At 43.1% G+C, this 18,586-nt stretch overlaps 1 protein-coding gene across 1 annotated transcript in view; it reads right to left on the bottom strand.

Moving 5' to 3' along the window:
- The window catches only part of COL6A5 (collagen type VI alpha 5 chain), an 84,480-nt gene that overhangs the window by 43,196 nt on the left and 22,698 nt on the right, over positions 1 to 18,586 (bottom strand). Inside the window, exons 9-23 of the mRNA XM_023749515.1 lie at positions 18,474 to 18,555; positions 16,402 to 16,544; positions 15,493 to 15,585; positions 13,514 to 13,567; positions 11,436 to 11,507; positions 11,075 to 11,101; positions 10,925 to 10,969; positions 10,780 to 10,833; positions 9,053 to 9,115; positions 8,113 to 8,178; positions 7,660 to 7,713; positions 3,494 to 3,529; positions 3,012 to 3,074; positions 1,370 to 1,432; positions 41 to 103 (exon numbers count right to left, since the gene is read on the bottom strand). Coding sequence (XP_023605283.1) covers positions 41 to 103; positions 1,370 to 1,432; positions 3,012 to 3,074; positions 3,494 to 3,529; positions 7,660 to 7,713; positions 8,113 to 8,178; positions 9,053 to 9,115; positions 10,780 to 10,833; positions 10,925 to 10,969; positions 11,075 to 11,101; positions 11,436 to 11,507; positions 13,514 to 13,567; positions 15,493 to 15,585; positions 16,402 to 16,544; positions 18,474 to 18,555 — 978 coding nt within the window. The remainder of the gene's footprint in view (positions 1 to 40; positions 104 to 1,369; positions 1,433 to 3,011; positions 3,075 to 3,493; positions 3,530 to 7,659; positions 7,714 to 8,112; positions 8,179 to 9,052; positions 9,116 to 10,779; positions 10,834 to 10,924; positions 10,970 to 11,074; positions 11,102 to 11,435; positions 11,508 to 13,513; positions 13,568 to 15,492; positions 15,586 to 16,401; positions 16,545 to 18,473; positions 18,556 to 18,586) is intronic.

The raw sequence follows: 18,586 nt of genomic DNA, 5'->3' as shown, positions 1-18,586 counted from the left end.
TTCCTCTCAGTATTTGAAATCTATAAGAAATAACACAAACTTTTTTCCCCGAAGGTCCAGGTCTTCCAACACTCCCTTCAGCTCCCACTGGTCCAGGAGAACCCTGGGAAAAAAGGGGAAATGGAAATGGAACGCTGCAGCAATGCTTAGAAAACCCATTAGATTAGGCCTGCTTTTCTTCACGTCATCTCCAATAGCTCCTGCACGCTTTCTTAACAAGGAAGCCAGCCACCCAGGGAGACAGACATCTGGGCTGAAACCAGATGACTCAGGCTACAGTCCTGGCTAGAGCACCACAAGTCTTCATCTGTAAGGACACCACTGTCCATATGGGGCCTTAGAGAGAAACAGAAAAGGCGCCTCTGACTAAACACACACAATTTCTGAGTGTGGCCAATGTGTTGTAATGCACTGATTTTGTTGAACAAGATACTGTACCACCATCGGCACGTTTGTGCATGGCCCCATGCACACACACAAAGTGGTGTGCTGAATGTGTTTCAGTTTCCCAATCTGAAAATGGGCAAAAATGTCTTTTAGAAGCATGTTGGGAAGATAACAGAGCAAACACTGGTATCCCTAGCCTACTGAACTCTTACCAGCTGAGCTGAAGAATTGAACAGATTCAGAACATTTTTCATATGAATCCCTCACCATCCAAACTCTCATTGCTCACTGTCAGAAATTCAGGAACCAAATAGATTCAGAGGGTGAATTCAAAGCTGAACTTAGGCATTAAATAAATTTGAGTAGTAAGGGATCTTTGTAGAGGCAATTTCAAATATCAACAGTCAATGGAGCATTGCATGGCCCAGATAATTTTTACAAGTTAGAAAAACTTAATGTGTTAAGTTTTGAAATGTTCATGAATCAATAAGATTTGTACTCTTCCAAATGTTTTCTTAGGCTGATCCAATGGGTCTGTGCTTTCTGAGTAAAACCCAGTGAAGGAGAAAGAGGAGTGCCTAAGCTATGAACAAGGATTGTGAGCTGTGCTAAAAGTTTGTTGCAAAGTTGTCCCAAGTTAATTAAAAAATGAAATACTTCTGCCCAGCCAGCATAACTCAGTGGTTAAGCATTGACCTATGTACCAGGCGGTCACGGTTTGATTCTTGGTCAGGGTACATGCCTGGGTTGGGGGCTTGATCCCCAGTAGGGGGCGTGCAGGAGGCAGCCTTTCGATGATTCTCATCTTTGATGTTTCTATCTCTCCCTCCCCCTTCCTCTCTGAAATCAATAAAATATATATTTTTTAAAATGAAATACTCCCTATGTAGATAATATAAAATTAACTATATATGAAGGTGTTTCCAAAGCAAGAGGAAAATAAAGACTGGAGACAACTGACGAAGGTTTCTGAGTCACTCACCTGAGGTCCTTTATGCCCCTGGCTCCCCTTCTCTCCTTTGCTGCCAAGAATCCCACTGGACCCCTTTTGTGGTAACAAAAGAAACACAGTGCCAAGAAGTCAATGAGAACTTACATTCTTCAAGTGTGCATTTGAAACACCCCCATGTTAAAGCAGGAAGAGGCAATGCTCTCACCCTTCAAGCAGCCTTTTAACTGGGAGGTTAAGCATTATTTAAAAGAAGAACTGAGGGGAGGCCCAGCCTCAGGGGTACAGATCCTATTGAGCAAGCCTCAGGTTGGGTATAAAACCTCCATCCCTCTCTGACAGGTAGAAATGGAAAAGAGACCAAAGAGATAAATAAAACCCATGGGAAAAGGAAGTAAGACCCAAGCAATGGTAAGATGGTTCCTTTTATGGGGCAGGTTCCCTGGGCCAAAGTGTTTTCAATGTGTAAAATAGAAACCAGAGTTGTTTCTATTAGCACAAAAAGGTGTTTTAGCAGCAGACCCATCAGAGGAATTACAGCACATTTTCTGCCATAGTTACCATCAAATGCATGGTTCCCATATGGTTCTGTGAGAAGAGAGGTGCTGGTAATGTCTCCCACTATCAAAGCAGCAGCTATACAGTGGCCCTGGCTGCCCCGTGCATGTGGTGATTGGAGCCACTGGATTTGGTTCCATCTAAGTACCAAAGGATTCTGGAGGCGCTGTGGCAGTCACTCCTCTCCTCACAAAGCCGGGAGGTGGATCTAGGTTGGTCCCATGGTTATTTAATTTAGAGGATCTGCTACCTGTTGGCTCGGTTCAGGTACCCCAGAACCACTCAAGAGAATCCCAAATTCCAAGTGAGTATTAATAATTTGGAACTTTCTAGAAGAAAAATGAACTCTTGGGAAGGTCTTAGAATGGACACACCTGCACAGGCCCTTCCAGACAAGTTCAGGCTGAAAGTGGACTCTAGAAGGTGACTAAATACCTACATGCTACAAAGCTGTTCTCTAGGAATAACCCTTGCATCCTTCTGATGTGAAAGAGAGACACACATGTCCTGACTCCAATGCCCATGTCATTAATGATGAGACTAAGAAAAAATACAAATGGCTCCCATAAAGTCCTCTCAGTGATGTTCTAGAAGCACTGTCACCCCCCTACGGAGTTAGCTTTAGGTGAGTTGAATAACATCTTCCAATTCCTAACTTTCTTTCATGGGAGTCTGACTGCAGTTAAGGAAACCCACTTTGTCGATCCTGATATTGATTACTAATATAATACTAATGTATTAATAATTCATTATTACTACCACGCAGACACAGTACCAGGTGAGCACAAGAGCATGCCTTTATCAGTGAGCTGCAAATGTAGGAGCAGGTTAGATGGAGCAAAAACCCCCACCAGGGTGGAAAATGTAGAATTCCAGAGACATGTACCGTGGGGGAGGGAGGAGGTGGATTAAAAATTTCTCGTTCTTTATTTTTATACAGAATGACTTGCCATCTTCCCATCAGAACAATTCAGCATTATTTTTTTAATTTAAATTCTTCATTGTTTAAAGTGTTACCTAAGTCTTCTTTTCCCCCATTGACCTCTCCCTGGCCGTCCCCACCCCCCAGCACAACTCAGCATTATTTGTCAATTATTTATGAACTATTCCAACACACCTGTGGGCCTTTTAATCCTTCAGCTCCCAGTGCTCCTGGAAGTCCAGGATCTCCCGGCTCCCCCTGAAGAATGAGAGTTTTCAGTGTAAAGGTTTTCTCCACCTGGTTTCCATATAGGTCATCTCTCCATAGTTCCTAGTGCTACCGTACACAAAGGCTGTTTCTTATTCTGGTAAAGAATTTCACTCTATTGCAGTCATTCCCAGTGCACATGAAAAGCATGCAAGGACACAGCATTTGGGGCTGCACACGTCCTCTTTCCTATGAAGTGTCTGTGAAGAAGGCTTTGCCTTAGGTCTGGCCGGTCCTGTTCCTGGCAGCTGAACTGATCCCCTCCCCCTTCCCAGTCAGTGGGGATCATGTCCAACGCCTGGCACTTCCTACAACACCCTAGTCAAATGCTCACTATCCCCAGTGCATTTGCATGTGAGCATCTCCTTGGCCTCATCTACCACAGAGGACAGTAAAGGAAGGATACTCACCGGGACCCCCTGGGGCCCCCTGTGGCCTTCTCTTCCCTGGAAGAGAAAAAGCAAAGTGTTAGTGTCTGGATGGGGGTTCCTTAGAGGCAAGTCAGCCTGTCTCACTCTCTGATAGACATATAAGTAACAAGCAGCTCAAAGCAATGGCTTCCTTGAGGCACTTTCCAAAGATGAGTTTTCACACTAGGCACTTAATTACAGATCGATATTTGGGGGATTGATTGCAAACGGATCCAAAGGTCATTATAGACCCAGCTGCAGGCTGACAACCTCTGACAATTACTGAGGAGGCTGTTTGAACAACCAAACCATCCTGAAGAGCCTGTCTTCTACCTCCCCTCTCCTGCAAGTCCCACAAAGCCCTGTGTGCTCGGCAGAGGCTTCCTGTGTGACAACAACCTGCGTCACACCCATCTCTCTGTCCTGGCCCCTGAGTGTGTCCCGGGGGAAGAGTACAAAAGTGTTAGATACAGTGATTCATCTGGGCCCACTGAGGTTTGTTTCCGTGGAATCCTACAAGGAGGAAATGATTGATGAGGTCTGTTCTACCCTGTTGTGGTCCAAATGGTACCTCCAGGTTCATCTGAGAAAAGCCAGGCTGATCTCTGAAGCTGAAATCAGTCTGCATCTCTCCAGAAATGGCTCCCGTTGCCAGCTCAGGCTCTCCACCTAGTGGCTGTCTTTGCCACACCCTCTCCTTTCCAGAGGGTAGCCAAGCTGGAAGAGGATTCAGGCCACAGATCCTAACTTCTTTTTCCCTAGAGAGCAACAAGATCTGTGCTCTCCCCTCCTCACCTACCACCCTTGCCTCTTTGAGAGAGCTGCGGATACATCCCAATCATCAACTTCCTTTGTTGTGATAAACAACTATGATTACTTTAGGTATAAAACAGTACTTTAAAAAATGTCATTCATTCATTCATTCATTCATTCATCTGTGTCCTTAGAAGACAGTCATGAGCTCAGCCCTGCCCTTTATTTATTTTTTTAAAAATATGTTTTATTGATTTTTTACAGAGAGGAAGGGAGAGAGATAGAGAGTTAGAAACATCGATGAGAGAGAAACATCGATCAGCTGCCTCCTGCACATCTCCTACTGGGGATGTGTCCGCAACCCAGGTACATGCCCTTGACCGGAATCGAACCTGGGACCTTTCAGTCCGCAGGCCGACGCTCTATCCACTGAGCCAAACCGGTTTCGGCACAGCCCTGCCCTTTAAAGCCTGTGGGCACAGAGCATTGGCTCAATAAACTTTACTCAGGGTGGTTAGGAGCCCAGATCCCACAGTATGAGACAGTCTCAGTTCAAACCTTGGTCTAACACCTACTACGTATCTCTGTCCTGGGCAAGCTGCCCAAGGTTCCTTGATTTTTCTTATCTGTAAACTGGACATAATAATAGTATCTACCTCGTAGAATTATTATGAGGATTAAATGAATTAATACTTGAAAGTAACGTGATCAGGATCTGGCCTAAAATAGATGCTATAGAGGTACAGATCCATCCTAATATATAAAAAGTCAGGGGCCATCACGACCGAAACAACTGGACAGATGACCGAACAGCAGGCTGCGTGGGGCAACAAGGCCGGCAGGGGGGTTAGTGAGGGACAACCAAACGACTGAACAGCAGGCTGAGTGGGGCAACCAGGCCAGCAGGGGGGAAATTGAGGCAACCAGGCTGGCAGGAGGGGCAGTTAGGGGCAATCAGGCAGGCAGGGAGGTGAGCAGTTAGGAGCCAGCGGTCCCAGATTGTGAGACTGCTAGTTATCCCCCAAGGGATTCTGGATTGGAGAGAGTGCAGGCTGGGCTGAGGGGACCTCCCTGTGCATGAATTTTGTGCACTGGGCCTCTCATACTATTATAATAAGCATTCTGTGTGTGACAGGCAAAAGGCAGTGGACCTGAAATGTTATTTTAAATACTCTGGTTCTCAGTACATTCACTTTTTTTTTTTTTTGCAACAGCCAGTGCAACAATTAATTGACATAAGTTGAAATTGTGTCAGCAGGAGGCAATGTCTTAGGTTTGTTTGTGTTTTTAGGATTTGTCATCCACTTAAGATTCTCTGACCCTCATAGGGAATTCTGACCTTCACTGGAAAGGTGGGGAGAGGGTAGAAAAGCTTGGTCTTTTTTATATCCACATTGCCTTATTTAATTCAGGAGAAAAGAGGGTAGAAAGGTGGAGATGGGCGGGGAAGTGAAGGAAGATGAGGGAAGGAGGCTGAGAACCTCCTGTTCTGGGAGTGACTCAGAGCAGCGATTTTCAACCTTTTCTGTCTCATGTCACATATAAACTAATTACTAAAATTCTGCAGTATACCAAAAAATATATTCTTTGCCAATCTGACAAAAAATAGGTATAATTTTTATTCATTTACAAAAAATAATAGTAATTACCTACCCTTTTTGCTCCAAAGTAACTTTTTAAAAAATCAGGTGCCTATATTTACATATAAGAATTTCTGGTACCAAGAAGTAATTAATCAGATGCAACCTTATTATGCAATGTGACCATTAAGATGCAACTCTATTATATGACCTATATATTTACAGTTTAGACTGCATTCATACCTGATGGTTATTGTTTTTGCTGTTGTCATTTTTTTTATTTGTTGTCATTTTTGTCACTCTAAGGCAGCGGTTCTCAACCCTTGGGTCGAGACCCCTTTGGCGGTCGAACGACCCTTTCACAGGGGTCGCCTAAGACCATCCTGCATATCAGATATTTACATTACGATTCATAACAGTAGCAACATTACAGTTATAAAGTAGCAACAAAAATAATTTTATGGTTGAGTCACAACATGAGGAACTGTATTTAAAGGACCAGAAGGTTGAGAACCACTGCCTAAGGGAAAAGAAGTCAGTGCCCATGACTAAACAGTCAGGTATTGCATATTTTAAAAATTCTTGCAGCACACTGGTTGAAAATTGCTAACTTAGAGTAATCAGCTAGTGCATCCAAGTAGTAATCCCCCGCCCCCCCCCCCACCCCGCTCTACCATCTTTTTAAAAAAGTGGCTGATTGATAGTGACAGTTATAAAGTTATTTAAAACTAAAAGTATTTTCTCTTAAACCAACAAAAATGCATATTTAGCTTTAAAATTTATAGTATTTAGCTTATCTTGCTGCTCTCTTGCTTCTTCTGATTAATTTTAATTCTCTAGTGAGGAAAAGAGGGCAGAGTCCCAAAGAATTTTACCAGAAGCACTGGAAGCCTAAGCTATCCCTTAGGCATAGTTCCCTTAAGAACTATGATTCAAGATCAACAAAGGCAAGAGGAAATTAAAACACATCTATCTGCTATCTATCCCAGGGAGAAAGGCAATCAGCCACAGCCTGCTAAGTGATGAGATTACAAGACTGTAATAAAAAAGAAAGCCAAGTATTTTCTGTTCCCTCTTGAGTAAAATTCAGGGCCAGATCAAGGACCTTGTACAGTTTTCTCTTTTTAGAATCTCCATGCTGAGCGTGTGATAAAGGGGTTTCTCACACATGATCAATATCATTCCTAATTTTAGAAGTCCACAAAGAGAAAAGTGATTTCTTGGTTGTTCCTTACAAAGAAGGGAAAATCTATTATCGTTGTTTTAGGCTTGATATCACATGAGATGTTGTAAAGTTATACGAGGACCTTGAGGTTGCCACTAATCGCCACTGTTTGGGTTCATCCAGGAAGAATTGATCTGTGTTTCTTCTCCCCCCCTGGCCATAGATGAAGAGCGTTTACCCAATGCATAATATTCATATAGAAGCTCAAGGATACTACGCTATTAAAGGAGGGCTTTTGTGTTTAAGTCCCTGACTCTCTTCAAAGACATTCAAAGGTTTCTGGGAGGGAGATAGGGGCAAGCAAATTGTGTCACAGTGATTCTCAAACAGGAGCAACTTGGCTCCCATCTGCCCCCTCACCATCCACCACCACCATTTCGCAATATCTGCAGACATGTTTGGGTGTCACAACTGGGGGGAGGAGGTGCTACTGGCATCTAGTGGGTAGAGACCAGGAATGCTGTGAAATATTCTCTAATGCACATGATAGCCTCTCATGACAAATTATCTGGCCCAAAATGTCAATAGTGTCCACGTATCCGCCCCAGATCAGCCGACTCAGCTTCAGGCAATAAGGAGGGGAAATAAATGACCGTGAAAATACTCACCCTGTCTCCTTCGGAATTAGGACTGCCTTGTGTCCCCTTCTGTCCGGTTCTACCCTAGAAATACAACAGCCCCCCCAAGATCATAAAGCAAAAGGTGCTAAATAAATTACAAAGGCATCAGCATCAAAACCTCAGGCACTATTAAAAGATAAGAACAAAAGTGTCATTCTAGACTCTTCCTGCATATCAACACTATTGGATATATATCCATTCAAGAGGAGAACGGGATAGCAACATGCATTGCTATTACCAGTTTCCCCACATATCGCCTGCCGGAAACATAGTAATTTTGCCCATAGAAGTGTAACCTCCTACAGACACGTAGCTCTTTTCAATGTGAACTTCACGGGGGTTTGTTCAGTTATAGGTGGATTACATATTTTACTAAGTCATTAATTTAGATTTTATTAAAGTAACATAATTAATCAACTCATATAAAACAGGTCCAATTACTTGTCTTCCTTGTTGTCCTTCAGAGCCCTTTTGTCCTTTGATGTTACTGTTTTGTCCTGGATTACCCTAGAGGAAGATTTAAAAAGAATTTCAGAATAAAAAAATACCAGTTTTGTTTTGTTTTGTTTTTCAAAATGGTACAAAAACTTGGGTTAATGATGAGGGGTGTGATGTGAGAAACTTGGGTTACTTGGATTAAGTGATGAGGGGTGTGAGAAAATCCTCCATATTTGAATCTCATAGATGTTTGAAAAAGTGAAAGTAATAGTTCCCCAAGTTTGAAGGGGGCATGGTGGTAAATGACAAATGATTAGAGTGCATGCTGAAGCTATGGTGAATTTCCTTTCTCTGTGTTGGCAGTTTCACCAATGCACTAGTCCAGGGGTGAGCAAACTTTTTGACCTGAGGGCCACAATGGGTTCTTAAACTGGACCGGAGGGCCGGAACAAAAGCATGGAGTGTTTGTGTGAACTAATATAAATTCAAAGTAAACATCATTACATAAAAGGGTACGGTCTTTTTTTTTTTAGTTTTATTCATTTCAAATGGGCCAGATCCGGCCCTCGGGCCGTAGTTTGCCCACGGCTGCACTAGTCCAACATGTTTATGCCACTCCCTCGATAGTGCAATAAGATTCCCCTGTAATCAACTCCACAAATAGGGAATCTGTGAGATTAGGAGCCCAATAAGCAAAAGTATGGGAATTTCCCCTCCAAAAGAACTTGAAGGTCTCAACCTACATAAGGATGATTAAAGTGGGAATTTAGTTCCCAGTTTTGAATTTTGTACATGATCAGATTTCTCCCAAACAAATAGCCTCTGTCAACCTACCTCCCCCTCTCCCAAGACAAGCTTTTACCCACGGGTCAGCAGGAGACACAGGGAAAGGAAACAACTGTGGAACAAGAAATTCAGAGCCAGCTGGGCCCTAGTAACTTACAGGATCCCCTGGGAAGCCCCTCTCCCCATACTCTCCAGGGGGGCCTCTGGCACCTGGGCTGCCCTGAAAAAAATAAAACGAGTTTCCGCGTTAGCTTGTGGGAGGTTTCATAATAATATTAAAATGTCAAGTGCTGTGTGTGTTTGGAGGGGAGGAAATCAATCAGATAAAATGATCCATGTTCCTTATCACTTTAATTAATGTGAATTTAATGGTTACATATTGCTCCTGGGTACTCTATTGGACATCCCAGCCAGTCTAGCAACTTCTGGCATCTATAATTAAATTGCCAACAGAGACCTCTACAGGGATGTTCCGTTCTTAACTCAAACTCACTTTTTTCCAACTAAACTTGCCCAAGCCAGGATCCTTATAGGCATTTGGACTGACCCCTAATTTCCTTCTCCTCTAGTCACCTAAATCTGGATATCTTATGTCCCGGAGTCAGGACTAGGAGGAAATGAGCAAGTCGCCTATGGTGCAGAATTTAGGGAAGCACTCACTCTGTGCATAATGAGGGTTTCCCTAAATTTTGCACATAGGTGTTCACTCCAGTCTAGGCTCTGCCATCTCCTTAATTAATATGTTCTGTTTCTGTTCTCACTGCCATTGCTTTATTTGAGGCTTCATCACTTCTCATCTTGATTGTTACAGATTCGCCTCTTATCTTTGCCTAGCATCCAACACAGCCTCCAGACTACTGCCAAGTAATATTTCTAACATGCAAATCAATTAGGATATCCCTGCTTAAAATCTTTCAAGGGCTCCCTACTCCCCAATGGTTAAAAGCCCAACTCCTCCTCATGGCTCACCAGTGCCTTCCCCATCACTTCTAGCACCTCTGGAACCTGACCTCCCTCTACCTCTTCTCTAATACTCCTACCAGGCAGAACAACTGCAGTGTCCCCAAGCCTCTGTGTCTTTGCTAATGCTATTCCCTCTGTCTGGAATGCCCTTCCTCCATGTCTTGCTACTTTCTATTCATCTTCAGCTCAGTGACCATTTCCTCCAGGGAGATTTCCTGAACTTCCTCCCCACCCTGCTGAGTGAGAACCCTTCTCTGGGCTCCCATGCAGATGCCTGCAACACGGTCCCAATCACATTCTGTGTTGCCATTAGCTATTGATCTGTCTGTCTCCCCAACTACACTGTAGAATCCTGAGGACAAGGACAGGGTGGTTCATTTCTGATTGTCTGGTGCATAACTCAGTGCCTGGCACGCCCTAGGTATTAAAAAATATTTGATAAATAAATGTATCAGAACATAAAAGCAGAGCTGCTTGGAACCAAGTAAGCATGTATTAATTCATGAAATGAATTGAAATTTTTAAAGATTATTAACTTTTGAAATGAATCTAAAATTAAAGTTTCACTGTGATTTGCTATACCAAAGTCACCAAAGTAATTTTGCTTTTTCTCTTGCTTTTTTTCCCCCCCTGATGCAATGAAAGCTGCTGACAGGCGAAAGCATTCATTTGCAGACTTCTGAAAAACATGCCCATAGAGAAAGCATCTTGCACGCCTTGAGATTTCTAACGGGAACTTCTTAAAAACTACATAGTTACCGACTTGTTCCAAACTGATTGCAGCACCTCTTCCGTGGTAATAAGCCTTCATTATGTGGTTAAGTCAGCTGTCGATTTTATCCCTAATAACCGCTGACACACAGCAATTAAGACTGTCTCTCTCACTAAATTCTCCTGCTCTCATAGATTGAAGAGTGTTACCTGAGATCCTGGATCACCTCTTTCTCCTTTTTTTCCAGGAAATCCACGAGAGCCCTAAAAAAAGACACGGAAAACAAAATTTCCATTGAAAAAAAATATATCAGCCTCCTGCTGGCTTTATGGTACTTGAAGAAAAATGGCTTACCTCCTCCCCGTCCAGGCCATCGATCGCATCTTCTCCCAGTTCTCCCTGAGAAACAATGACGGGCCACAATCAGAAAAGGAGGTCCCTGCCACACGCCTATCCAGAAACTCATCCCACGAGGACATGCAATTTGAGAAGAAACTACAGTACCTTAGATCCAGGCAATCCTCTGACTCCCTGTAAAAGATACAACACCTCTCAGCCACATGGCAAAGACAGCACGAGGATTCCTAGATTGTTGGAGCAGGAAGGGGCTGCCCCTCTGAAGACAATGACTGTGTATTTCTTTAGTTGCTTTTGGCTCCATAACCACAAAGAGGTTGTAGATGGAATTTACAAAAATCAATGAGATTACAAATGTAAATCATCTGCAGATGAGGAAACTAACATGTAAGTGGAGAAAGGGGAAGAGAGAGGGGGGATGAAAGACAAAACAAGAGAGGGAAGGAATGGAGGACAGAAGGTGGGGGTGTTGGGGAGAACTTAAAATAACATTCCAACAGAGCCTTACCTTTTGACCCCATTGCCCGGGACATCCTGCGATCCCTTTGTCTCCTGGGGGGCCAGTGTCTCCTCGCATTCCCTAAGAGAAGGTGCCCAAACAGGTATCCAAAGTGATTCTTATGCCCAAAGCCACCAGCAGTTTACTTTTCAAGAGTGAAGCTGGGGCTCAGCAAACAAATCCTCCCCACAACTCATTCATTTAACTCTGTTTCCCCCTCTATTTAAGCATTTTTCCTGTCAACCTTCGGGGCTTCCTTTCAGATCCAAGATCACACAGAGGCAGGGGATGAGCTCAGCCGCTTCACTGCCTCATCAATCGGCACAGCCACAGGTTCGAAAGCCGCCTCACTTTCCAGCCACATTCCAAACATGTGGTAACACACATTGGTCCTGACCTCTTGTCCAGGGCTTAATGCTGCCCTGGAAGAGTCAGCATGGCTGATGGTACAGAAGCAAGTCGGTGCCAGGGGACTGGAGCTGCGTAGAAGCAGTCGATGGGAAGAGACCCTACTCTACGCCAGTGCTCATGGGAAGTCCCACAGGTTAACGATCCCCAAAGTCTGACCAGCCACTTGGGAAGAACACTCAAGGTCAATGACACATGCATCTCCCACCAATCCTGCTTTCCCCGGGAAATATGTAAATGCAGGTAAATGCTACAGTGAAATGAATCTCGAGAAAGACAGTGTTGTGTTCCTTGCAGGCAGGGACCTCCGACTGTCTCGTTCCCCATTGTGCCCTTGTGCCTGGCTCAAACCTGGATGCAGAGCAGGTGCTAAAGTTTTGTTGTATGGATACATAATTTTTTAGCAATGAGCTTAATTCTCTCCTTCCTGGTAGGTGAGAGGAGAACTGATTTTCCTCTCTCCTGCTTTGCTTTCTTTATTCTGAGGATTATTCCCAGTAAAGCAGGAGGCCTGGCGCATGGCCACAGCTTGCTGAGAAGTGCTGAAATGTTCCGGCTTCCCATTGCCTGGAGTCTCAGCCAGCCTTGGGCTCACAGCCAGGCAGTAGCATGACACGAGTCCCCACACTCCAATCCCTCCGTGCTGAATGGGTGGGCTCCAAGGCCTCTCCGCAGGTACCTGGTGGGTGACTTCAAGGCCTCCCCTAAGTGTTCATCTTGTAAAGTTCGCTCTTAGAAGAATGTACACATGTTTACGGATGAGGAGACTGAAAGGTCATGAGGTTAAGTATCTTGTTAAGGTTTCACATCTACGTCAGTCAGCCTTTGATGTCTGACTCTGGAGACTGTGCTTTTAATCCTAACTTGCTGCCAAGAATGAGGAGCTGGCCTCCACTCTAAGGCAGTGATGGCGAACCTATGACACGGGTGTCAGAGGTGACACGCGAACTCATTTTTTTGGTTGATTTTTCTTTGTTAAATGGCATTTAAATATATAAAATAAATATCAAAAATATAAATCTTTGTTTTACTATGGTTGCAAATACCAAAAAATTTCTATATGTGACACGGCACCAGAGTTAAGTTAGGGTTTTTCAAAATGCTGACACGCCAAGCTCAAAAGTTTCGCCATCACTGCTCTAAGGGGATGGACAAGCAGGCTGGACACTTCCTGAACTTTTCCCACCCCAAATGGAGCCACCCATGTGGTTTCAGTTCCTCCAAATCCATTTTCAAAATGTGACTGATGAACCAAATGAGAATTCTGGTTTCAGGGTCAACGACTGAGATTTGAAAACCTCTGTGAACCATGTAACCAGGATTCCCCACGTTGGGGGGAGGGGGGCTCTGCCTGCTTCCTTTTCCAGGTGGGAGTAGAGAGGAGCATACCTCCCTGCTACTGATAAAAACAAACAAACAAACAAAACACACATAGGTGAGCTTGCTCACTCCCCCACAAATAGGTTTAACAAGGGCCTTGTGATTCAGACAAGGAAAAAGGAAAAGGGAAGCTACCACCCATTCCTCTCAAAACTACAAAGAATATTTACCATACACACACACACAAAAAAAAACCTCACCACCTCTTCTGTAGGAAAATAAAGCTTTCTATAAAACACAAAATCAGTATGTGTGTGTGTGTGAGGGGGAGCAGGGGTAGATGAGTCACAAAAACTTACATGGTCTCCATCCTCTCCCCTGTGTCCTCTGCTGCCTTTTAGACCTAGAGACCCCTGAGAGGAAAGAAAGAAAAATCACTTTTAGCCGCCTTCCATCAATTCAAACTTGTGCAGTCATTGGGCCTTTTAGTTAGTCCTCCAACTTGGTTGGAGTTTGCGCAGGTGTGGCTGTGAGTGTGGGGAGAGTCCTACAATCATCAGGGAAAGTCTCTCAGAAGGTGGCCCTCCTGATGCTATAGGAGACCGACCTTTGGAATTCGTCTGCGATGCTGGGGGGCCAGGCTAGTCCTGTGACTCGGAGATTTGCACCAAGGAGAGCGGTGGCCACACCACTCTTTTAGCAGGCAAATGAATAACACTTCCAAACAGATCGTTTCACTTTCTTCTGCTTTTCTGAGAGCTCAAGGAAGAAGAAGCACTTCTCCCAAGCAAGAGGTTACATATATGGTTTAACTCCCTCATGGCTTATGTGTGGCAAGGATGTCAATTGAGGTTTTTCTTTCCTCCTCCTCAAACACAGGCCCTAGCTCTCTGCTCAGGATAACTGACCTGAGCAAAGTAATGAGAGAGGAAACTGCTAAACAAAATGTAACTGGTAAAATGTCCAAGATAAATTATCCTTCCACAAGCATGGGCAATGCTGGACTCAGGAACAAGCATTGTATTTGATCTCTTAAAATAGAACAAACCAGACGCTCTTAATTGTGATATTTAAAACCCACTTGAAAAAGTGCATAGAAGTAAATAAAATGTCAAGGTCATCGCTTAATTATTATAAAGTAAACATCTGTATAGCCACTACCTAGGCCAAAAAAACCAGACACAGTGCCCATCCCAATCACTAACCGTTCCCACCCTCACCCCAGGGAGAATACTTCTTTTATAAAAATACCTCCTAGCCTTTTTTATTCTCTACTCATTCATCCTTAGACACTATAGGTTAGTTTTGCCTGTATTCAAATTTCTTACAAATGGAATCATACCATATGTATTCTGTTTTGCTTTTTTTGGCCATTACTGTGTTTATAAGATTTATTCATGCAGCCCATTCATTTTCAATACTTTGGAGCATTCCATTGAATGAAAATACCATAATATACTTATCTATGCTATTGTTATGCAATTGATCTTTTGTAATTCATTTTCTAAAGGGCTATTCATCTGCAATGCTATGCTCTTTTAGCAGTTCAATTACATTCCATTGCTGATGAAGTACAACTCTCCCTATTATTTTAACATCTCTTGCCACCTTTTAAAAATTTTATTAAATTTACTGGGTGACACTGGTTAATAAGATGATATGTTTCAAGTGTACAACTCTATAATACATCATCTGCATATTGCTTTGTATGTTCACCACCCAAAGTCAAGTCTCCTTCCATCATCCTGTATTTGACTCCCTTTACCCTCTTCTCCCTTCCCCAACTTCCTTTCCCCTCTAGTAACTACCATATGGTTGTTTGTGTTTATAAGTTTTTTATTTGTTTGTTCATGTATTGCTTTCGGTTTCATATCCCACATATAATATATGGTTCTGTAACTGAATGAGAGAAGATATTTGCAAACAATACTTCTGATAAGTAACTAATATTCAAGATATATAAAGAGTTCATACAACTCAACAACAACAAAAATCAAACAACCCAATTTAAAAATGGGCAGAGGATTGAACAGACACTTCTTCCCAGAAGACACACAAATGGCCACCTTTCAAAATGTCTGAAGTGGGTAAAAAGTATAAATTGCAAAATCAAGAAGCAATATCACCAAGGACATATAAGAGAAAGGGGGGGTTATTCTTAATAGCAGCATCAAAAGTAGGCTCTTCTGAACCGGCTCCTACACCACAGATGTCACACAAATGCCCAGGGACAATGATATCGGCATCAAATGAGGGTTGCAAATTCAACCATTCAGTCTCAGTCCCACCCACACCAAACCAAGGCCCATTAAGTTAAATAGTTTCATCTGAAGGACACCTTCAAGCCTTGCAGTCCTCGGGTCCCATGAGGTCCTGGATTCCCTGGACACTTGCAAAATGCACAGCAGCATGTCCTCTCTACAATGTTTCCCTGAAAAAAAAACACAGACTTGAGTGAGCAACAACTGTCACAAACTTCATTACATAAGAACTATATTCTCGCAAATCAAAACCCACCACCTACAAGTTCATGCTCTCTTTGGGGCAGGGGCCACAGAGACTAAGAGGTGCTTTTTGACTGAACACTTTCAGTGGTTCTCAACCTTCCTAATGCCGCGACCCTTTACTACAGTTCCTCATTTTGTGGTGACCCCCAATTTCATTGTTACAAATTGAACATAATTAAAGCATAGTGATTAGTCACAAAAACAATATGTAATTATATATGTGTTTTCCGATGGTCTTAGATGACCCGTGTGAAAGGGTCGTTCGACCCCCAAAGGGGTCGCGACCCACAGGTTGAGAACCGCTGCTTTAGATAGAGAAGGGACCAGATTAGCAGCAACTGCATTGGCAACGCACCCTCTCCAAAAAAGTGACCTCTATTTATAGGAGCCCACTGCATAAATGGTCACAGGCCAAGTTTGCACAAGACTGGTTGGTTCCTAGTTGAGTCTCCCGTTTTGGGGGGTTTCTGTAGCATAAAGTGTTGGTGGTATTTCTTATTTGATTAGGGATCGGTTTTCTAGTTCCCTATGCATTCATTTGGTTAAATAACAAAGGATAAAAATGCATGTAAAAAAAATTCAGCACTCTGATCTTTCACACTTTTTTATATACTAAAGGCCATGTACTGAATTTAGGGCAAACAAGGCAGTCTTTGAAAATACTCATCAAAATTCCAATTTTGTTCCTACTGTATTTTGAATAATTGGATTTTTGTTGTGGTTGTTGTTCAAAAACTCACCAGATACTGTGATAGCATTTTACCCAGGTCTCTATTTCCAATGGTCAGGTGAGTCCTGTAATCAAATCCTTTTCCAAATTCAAAACTGGAGAACTCGTCATGAGCAACTGGGTTCAGGGATACTACCAGCAAAGCATCAAGACCTATGCAATAAAAATGACAGATATAAAACCAAAGGAATTGCTCACACACACAAAAAAAAAGAAGAAGAAGAAGAAAAGCCACTCAGTGAACATTATTCAAAGAATCAGAACGGGTGGAAAAACGTAAGAGGAAGCAGTGCTCTTGATATACTAAGAATGTAACAGCAGATTTGCCGGCATTGTCAATACATAGACTAGGTACTCACAGATCCCCAACTCCATGATGAAATTTCCCAAGAGAAAGTATGCAAGAAAAACTATTTATAAATCTACAGAAAAACACTAACAGAAAACTGTTTAACATCTCACCACCAATTTTAATGCAATTCGTACGCGTTTGAAAGTAATTTTTAAGAAAGGGCAAAGTTCTTGTTCATCTTCCAAGTGTTTGACTGAATATAAATTAATGATAGTTCTCAAGTCATCTCCATGGCCAAACACCCTTGGGAGCCTAGGCCCTGGGAGCCTGAGGAAAGCCCAGGGTAATTCAATACCAGCTGAACTCTTGGTCATACCCAGGAGTTCTTTATTCATTTATTCACTCATTCAGTTTTTAATTAATTCATTAGTTCATTTTTACTCTATTCATCCTCTCATTAGACAAATATTTCCTTATTAGAAGCCTCCTATGCACTAATCATTGTACCAGGGATACAAGAGGTATGGTCTACTAGAAGAGGTGGACAAGAATCAGATAGTTGCTCTGAGAGGAAACACCAGGGTGCTATGGAAGCCTAAATGAGAAGCTCCTAACTCGTTTTTGGAAGGTCATAGAAGGTTTCTGCAAAGAACTGATATCTAAGCTGATCCTAAAAAAATGAATGGAAATTGGTCAAGAAAAAGTACTCGAGATGGAAGGTGGAGAGAAGATGGGGGTGGGAGCCTGAGTGTGGGAAAAGTTCTAGACAAAAGAAAAGAGTATATGTGAAGACTGAGAAGATGGGGCTGTGAAGTACATTGGAGGACAAATAGAAAAGATTCTGTATGCGTGGGACACTGAGTGTGAGGAGTGAGGGGAAGCTGGCATGGGAAGCAGGACCAGATCCTGAAAAGCATCATGGGCCATACTAAGGAATTTGATATTCAAAGATCAGTGTGAAGGTGTTGAAGGGATCTGAGAAGGGAGGGAGACACAATCCACCAGTAAAGCAAGACATGTTGTGGCTTCTAGGGAGGTTGCCCATGAAAGCTGAACCCAGAAGCCAGTCCCAAACTATGTACCCCACTCAACAGTGGAGCCTCTGTCACTGCACATTACTCTTAACTTCTGCATTTAGCTTCCAGTTCAGCCGGAAACCACGACATGGACAGGGACTATACGGTGAGAAGTGCTTTTCAAAATCCATGTTGTGATCTTTCACATGGAAAATCAAAAGTAATAGGCAATGTCTTAGGTTCTCCAGAAGCAGGATTTGAGAGAGGAATGTGTGTGTGTGTGGTTTACTGAGAGAGAGAGAGAATGCGTGGTTTACTGAGGGAGAGAGAGAATGCAGAAAGGGAAGGGGAAGTTGTAAGCAAGGATGTGTCTTAGTAAAGTCTTCACCTTGGCCTGATTCATGAGAAAATAACGTGTATCAGACTTGGCCCTGGGCTTTTGCATCCCTATATCAATGACTGTCCCCCTTCCACACTCAGGTGGGACATGGTACAACTGCACCTTCCCTCCAAGCATCAGGTAATGGTTCAGGTCAGTCAAGGGCTCACATCTGTGGAAGGTCATAGATGTAGGGACTTGGCCACAGCATCTACAGCATTTGGGGGTGGGGGGTGAGTGTGTGGGCAGGTCAAGGGGGTTTGGGCAAGGCACCAACATCACAGCATCTTCTACAAATGGCTGGACAGATCCCAAGATCTAGAGCACCTAAGTAGGGGAGAGATTTCTCAGCACATTACATGCTTAATCATTTAAATTTTCAACTCAGTACGTACCTGCTTCTCTGAGACTGTCTGATTGGTTTTCAAGCATTGTGATGCTTTCACTCCCAAGACCATCTGAGAAGATGAGTAGCACCTAGAGAAAGAAGAAAGCAGAGAATAGGAGA

Source organism: Myotis lucifugus, unplaced genomic scaffold, assembly GCF_000147115.1.
Source record: "Myotis lucifugus unplaced genomic scaffold, Myoluc2.0 scaffold_8, whole genome shotgun sequence".
NCBI lineage: Eukaryota > Metazoa > Chordata > Mammalia > Chiroptera > Vespertilionidae > Myotis > Myotis lucifugus.
The sequence above is the reverse complement of the archived record's forward strand: the minus strand, read 5'-3'. Positions and strand labels throughout refer to the sequence as shown.